At 45.7% G+C, this 6494-nt stretch overlaps 2 protein-coding genes across 2 annotated transcripts; one reads left to right on the top strand and one right to left on the bottom strand.

Moving 5' to 3' along the window:
- The first annotated feature begins 3566 nt into the window (after window positions 1-3566).
- LOC6047985 (G-patch domain and KOW motifs-containing protein) lies at window positions 3567-4298 on the top strand. The gene has a single exon (XM_038258853.1). It carries the CDS (start codon window positions 3567-3569, stop codon window positions 4296-4298), a length of 732 nt encoding a protein of 243 aa, XP_038114781.1.
- Window positions 4299-4496: 198 nt separating this feature from the next.
- Window positions 4497-5905, bottom strand: LOC6047990. Its single transcript, XM_001864927.2, has one exon. The coding sequence runs from the start codon at window positions 5808-5810 to the stop codon at window positions 4563-4565; it is 1248 nt and encodes a 415-aa protein (XP_001864962.2). The 5' UTR covers window positions 5811-5905; the 3' UTR covers window positions 4497-4562.
- Window positions 5906-6494: the final 589 nt, after the last annotated feature.

Genomic DNA, 6494 nt, shown 5'->3' with positions numbered 1-6494 from the left:
GTTTGAATCGATAAAAGTGTTGTTATTTTGTTTTCTTGGGGTTGGTATAAGGTTTGATCGGGTTGTGAATTATTAAAAACTTGAATGATCAGTGTTAATCGGGAAATGGTTGCTGTAGGTGTAGATTTAAGAGATGCTTGTTGAAACACAAGTGTCTATCCCTCTTAGTTTTAAATCATAGTCAACGCTTTTGTAATTTTTAAGTACGATTTATTGGTAAAGTAACAAAATGGGGGGTTTGGAAAGAGTTGTATTGCTTGCTTTGAATCGTAACAATGAATGTCGACGCATAGTGCAGCAGAGGGAGTCAATCTCAAAGCTTTCCGGAGCTTTGGTGTGGTGTTATTAACGGGCGATAACGGAAAGCTCATGCAAACGTTGGTGTTTTAGGTGGAAAAGCATACCTTGGTGAGTGTCTTATCACTGGAGAGGTCAGCGTGTTTTATGCGACACTGGGAACCCTGGGTGAGTTTGCTTGTGTGCATGTATGTGTGAGTCGAGTGAGGTGGATGCATGAATAGTTTTGTGAAGAGCCATTTGTGAGTTTCCACAATTGGTGAACTCTATCATTTGGCTCATGTATGGATGGAAGCATGAATGGTTTTAATTTTATTATTATTTTTTTTATTGACCAATTTATTTTAATGTATCAATTTATTTTAACTTATTTATTTCAATCTATCTATTTACTTTAATTTATCCTTGTATGTATCTTATATTTTACATATTTTTTCCCCACTTTCCCTCTTCTTTTTCTTCTTTCCTTCTTTCAAGTCGCGTAAAAATAATATACCGGTCGTTAAACGAGAATGTCTAACTCGAGTTCATGCGTCGTTTTTACGGATTCGTTCTCCTCTTACTCTGATCTTATTTTTCCGATAATTATAAATATAACGTAAAAGATATAACCACCTATAACGACTTCGGCTTAAAATGCACCATTCGTAAAAATGTACCATTCGTGATAGTGTCACTTTATTAATAACTGCTCGAAACGAAAACTTTCAGTTACTATTTTTCGCAATTCTGTCGGTCTCGTAGATTACTATTTTCGGATCATTTCGTCATAAAATCCTGCAACACGATGAAATCATTGCAAACTTCACTATAAAGTTTTGATATAATTCATTTGGAAACCACAGAAAATACAATTTAATATATTGTTTAAATAGTAAAAGGAGGAGCCCTTCTCACAGCGTCGTTGCTCGGAAGGCACGCCGACGGGGGAATGAATGATAATTTGGCGCCGCGTTCGAATTAAAACTATTTCTAAATCAATGATTGTGTATCTTTCCGCAGCCGGCTGCCTAAGATTTTTAAAATTTCAACAGATAAACAAATTGCTTATGGTCGCATCACCTACCACAGTGAATCCTGACCTCATACCCATCTTACTAACCCCTCAAAACTCATGTGATACTTTGTCGGAGACGCAGTCGATTTGGCGGTCCCATCACTCAAGTATCGGACTAACATTCCCATCCACTTCCCCGTGTCTTACCACTGGTCGTGGCCGGCGTCGGTATTGATCAGCATGATAGGGACCTTTGAAAATTGCGAAGGGGTGATGATTGGTTCCTACTTTTCATCTGTGGTCCACGGAGCAATTTTTGGGGGTCCTGGTCAATAACGAAGTAGCAGCTACGGGTAGACACCAATGCTATGCTATGCTATGCTATGAGCGTGAGCACGTGCGATCAGCAAATGCGAACACAAAAATTTATGGAATTCAGGAAATCTAACGGTGAATCGCAATCCAGGCTTTGCAGGAAAAGGTTGGGGCAGCCTTGGGGAGCGTTCTTTTATTACGTAACGCAGTAGGGGAGGGGGTCGGAGGCCGTGTTACGCTCCATACAAAATTTAAAAAAATTGTATGGAAATTTTGTTACGAGGGGGGGGAGGGGGTCTAAAAGTACGATTTTTCGCGTTACGTAATAAAAGAACGCTCCCTTGGCCATAGCCTCTTGCCCCAATCTTAACCCGGTAGGCTTGTTCAACTGCCTGCCGATGTCGAGGCTGCTGCTGCGGTGCCCGCTACTGCGGAGGAGTCATCTCATTCGGAGCAACCTGCTTATCCTTCGTGGACTGCTGCTCAGATTGCTGCTGCTGGTCGTCCTTTTGGCCTTTTGGCGATGTTGCGCCACTCAATCTTTTTTCCACAGTTCAGTTTCTGTGGTTCTGTTTCGAGATAAATTTAACGGCAGCATTTTTTGGAACCTTTGCCTTGCTTTTATTGTTTGGCGCAACTTAACTGCGCCGTGGACACGTTCCCCGCGGATGTTTCCTGGGGGAGGAGGAATCTTCGACAGAACTTGGAAGCAACGGGGAGGACCAGTGGTTTGATCTCTATCGTTGCGGTTGTAGTGCGTCGTTGCTGGTGCTGCCGCATGATTTGGCTCATGAGGTTCTGCCATTGGAAACGGAACTGATTAACCGTCATCTTCGACGTTGATTTTTATTTTTTGCATCGGGTACTGATGATAACAAAATTATGTCGGTCAGCTGTTGATGTTTACAATCGTTAAGGCTTGATTGTCTCACGCATACACTGACATGACACATGACAGTAATGGATTTGTATTGGTATGTTTGGGCTGCGCTTCGGCATCAGCTCACCAGGCAGCGCTGGCGTCGCCGTGATCTGATGGGGTTGATTAAGGACGATGGATTTCAAAAATAATTTGTATAGAGAGTCACATCTGTTTGTCTGTGGATTAATTGTGACTGGTATTTTATTTAAACAATTTTTCTAAAAAGATGATCGATATTTTGGATAACATGAGTTAAATGTTGCAAAAGTTAACAGTAATGATGAAATGTTATGTAAAAGTGTTTAAACTTTACTTTTCTTCCCCTTTGACCAAAATATTGATCTTAAAAATGCATTTTGGTGATTTTTTGGATTTTTTTGGAAAAATTCGAATAACTGGCAATTTTTTGAGAAAATTATTGTAATTATGCTGTAATATGACTCTAATAGTTTGTTCTAGCAATAATACACACATAATGAGTATTATCAATCAAATAAATCATATTTAAATCAATTTTTCAAAAGATCTTTTTGGTAAATTTGAGGAAAAAACATGAAAAATTAACTCAGCCCCTATGATTTATACATCATTCGATTCGTTTATGCGATTGCCACACTTTACAATAACTTTCATCGAAGTTAAAAAATATTTGAAGGAAATAAAAATCAAAAACTACAAAAAAAAATATTTCCAAGCACGTTGTCATTCCGAACATCGTTGCGTAGTGCTTCTACTCGCCACCAGGATGCGTGCACGTTTCTGTCGAATCTCTCAATTTTACTATTTTTTTAACATTTCCATTTAACGTGTTCGCTCCAAACGTCACTTCTCTTCCAGTTTTGTTTTGCTTCTCTCTTTCCGCGGCTTTCGGTGCGCCGTCGTTTGTCATCAGAGGAACGTCGCTTTTTGTTTGGATCGCGGCGGCTTTTTTTTTCGGACGAACGCACCGTAAACGTTCCGGTGTTCCGTCGGATCCGCGCTACATTTCGCGGTTAGTGTTAGTGTTTTGAACGTGTATTCTGTTCCGCAGCGAAGATGGAGATGAAAAAGATCAGCTTCGGCTTCAGCAAGAGCGTCCGGAAGGCGCCGCTGAAGGCCGGTCCGTCGGCCATCGGGGTCCGGGAGAAGGACGAGCGGGACAAGATCGAGTTGATTTCGTGCGTCGAGGAGCAGTCGATTAGGGTTGTGGGGAGGGAGAACGGTGATGGGGAAGTGAAGGATTTGGTAATTCCGCTGCGGGAGCAGGATAAAACTACGGTTCCGGGGAGGTTGGCGAAGCTGCAGGAAATTAAGGAAGATCGTGGGCTGGGTGTTGTGGCTGTTGCTGGTGAGAAGAGGGTGGAGACGTTGGAGCAGAAGGCGGCTCGTGAGATTATGGAAGAGCTGAGGGAGCGGCAGGATAATTTTGGGAAGGAGGACAATTTTGTGGTTCCTTTGAAGCCGGAAGATTTGCCGTTGGAGGGGGCGCGCGAGTCGACGTTGGATGACTATGAGGCGATTCCGATCGAGTCGTTTGGGATGGCCATGCTGCGGGGAATGGGATTTAAGGAGGATCCGGCGAAGAAGAAGGACAAGGACGATAAGCTGCTGCCGGAGGGACCGATGATGCGTCCGAAAGGGTTGGGGTTGGGGGCGGAACGGGCACCGAAGGACGCAAGCAAGCAGCTTATCCCGCCGGCGAAGGACGAAGTGCTGGCGATGCGGAACGGAGCGTTCGTGAAGGTGCTGACCGGACGACAGAAGGATGCTTACGGGACGGTGAGTTGATCAAAATTTATATTTTTTTTAGGACTTTATTCAAATTCAAACATTTTAACGTATTGTTCGTACGATACCTGCTCTTTAGACCTTATTCTCGAAGTTGAGTGAGGGGAATTACGTATTTTGCGTTGAGATTAATTGGCCTGTAGTAATTATAGTTGCTCCGAGTCGGGGATTTCTTGTAAAATTACAAACACTAAGATTGAAAAGGTAAAAAACCAGTTTTTGGTGATTTTTAAATTCAAACCCTATTGTTAATGCTTGACTTTATTAAAATTCTACGTCTACCATATCAACCGCAAACTCTTTCACCATCTCAACGTACCGCCCGTACGACTCCCTGTACTGCTCCTTCCCCCGACCCTCTTCGTCCTCCTGGAAAAATTCCTCCGGCAACTGGCACAAAATTGGCATCCCAAAAACCCCCATCGCAAACACGGGTCCCCCAAAGCGATTCATCAACCGCGGCACCACGTCCCGGGGTAGCACTTGCTCCGGATCCCCTCCGCCCAACCGACGGAACGTCCCGGCAAAGGCGTCGTAAAACGCGTCCAGCAGCGTGGGCAGCTTCTCCCTCCGGAGTTCAACCCGTCCGCAGAGGTGGACGAACGAGTGCAGATCTACCGTCGGTGGACCACAGTTGGCCATCTGCCAGTCGAACAGAACCAGGTCGTTGACGGCGCCGGAGCTGGCATCGTAGCCGTACATGACGTTGTTGATCCAGCAGTCGCCGTGGTTGAAGGCCGCGTACGGTTCGAGGTTTTCCGGGGCCACCTGCTGGCGCGCCTTCTCCCAGAGGTTGTGTTGCAGGGCGAGGAACCGGTCTCGCTGGGCACCGGTGAAGAGCGATGCGGCGAGTTTGCAATTTCTCGCCGCCAGCGGTGCCGTCTGCTCCGTTGACATTACCAGGTGCATCAGGTAGTCCAGCTTGCGGATCTTGTCGAATACCTCCGGCCGCTGCTGCTTAATTGCAAATGAGCACGCGTTCAGCTTCCCCAGGGCCACCATCAGCGGCTGGGTGTGCTCAAAGTCCGTCGGAACGTACTTGTCCTTCATCACCATCCGACGTTCGGCCAAATCTTCCAGAATCAACACCGATTCACCGCGCTCCTCGTCGTGTCCAGCCCAGTAACACCGCAAGTAGTTCCAAAAACCAACGCCATCCCCACGCACCAACCCCCGCTCCAGCTGGAACCGCTCAAACTCCGGCAGCACCTCCCGGTACACGAACACCTCCCGCTCAAACAGCACCATCGAGTTGAACTTCTCCCGCAGCACCGGATCGTCCAGCAAGTACTTGCAGATCAGCGACCACTTCTTGCCCTTCTCCACGCTGCCATCCTCCGCCTTCCGACGATCCCCCCGGATCCGAGCCCGCAAAATTTGACCGATAAATCCGTCGCCCTGCTTGGAACCGGGCTCGTACTCAATCCGGAACACGACAAACCCCGCATCGCGAACGATCTGCTCCAGCTTGGAGCGAACGTAGAGCGGGGGAGCAGGTGTAGTCGTCGTCATGTCGCCGGTCGTGACAGTACTGAGAGTCTCCGGCGCTTGTTGGAGATTGTTGAGCAAAGTTTCGCGAGTGAGTGGTCGGATACAGTGGTTTTGATGATGAATGCTTTTTCTTTATGGCAGATGTTGCCATGTGTGCGTTCGCACACGCAAGTGGGCTTTTTCGGGCAATTATCGCGCGCTTGTCGCGCTCGGTAACTTTTACTGCCACGAGAGGGATGGCTGTGTTTGTTTTGGTGATTCTCCGGACTTTTCTTATCTTTTAGGGGTTTCTTTCTATTCATTTTCATGCAATTTGTTTTGTTTATTGTTTTCTGTTGACGGCTATTTGGGTCTAATTTCACAACTTCAACCGTATTTTGTTGCACTTTAAAGCGAATTCACGTTTCTTTCTTCCCTGTAGATTCAGAACTGTATTGTTGTTAAAACACTCTTGCTCAAACTCAACCCAATTCAACGAATCTTCTTTGCGGTTAACGTAACGCAGTTGGCCTGGCCGTTTAGAAAAGAACGGCGTTGGCAGTACTCGCCTCAACATTCTCCAGGATGCTTCCGAAGGAATGGTTGGACTAGGGTTAGGTTAGATCAGATCAACCGTATTTTGTTGCCTTTTTCGATTTGACAATCTAACCGTCTTCGTTTTTGCTTCATTTAGAGCGTTAGAGTATGACGGACATTTTGTTTTTG

Source organism: Culex quinquefasciatus, chromosome 3 (genome assembly GCF_015732765.1).
Source record: "Culex quinquefasciatus strain JHB chromosome 3, VPISU_Cqui_1.0_pri_paternal, whole genome shotgun sequence".
Lineage (NCBI taxonomy): Eukaryota > Metazoa > Arthropoda > Insecta > Diptera > Culicidae > Culex > Culex quinquefasciatus.
Note: the sequence above shows the minus strand (reverse complement) of the source record. Positions and strands in the feature narration are given on the sequence as shown.

Coding starts and splice junctions, on each gene's coding strand:
- LOC6047990 (XM_001864927.2), bottom strand. CDS start 5,810: ATGACGACGACTACACCTGCTCCCCCGCTCTACGTTCGCTCCAAGCTG.
- LOC6047985 (XM_038258853.1), top strand. CDS start 3,567: ATGGAGATGAAAAAGATCAGCTTCGGCTTCAGCAAGAGCGTCCGGAAG.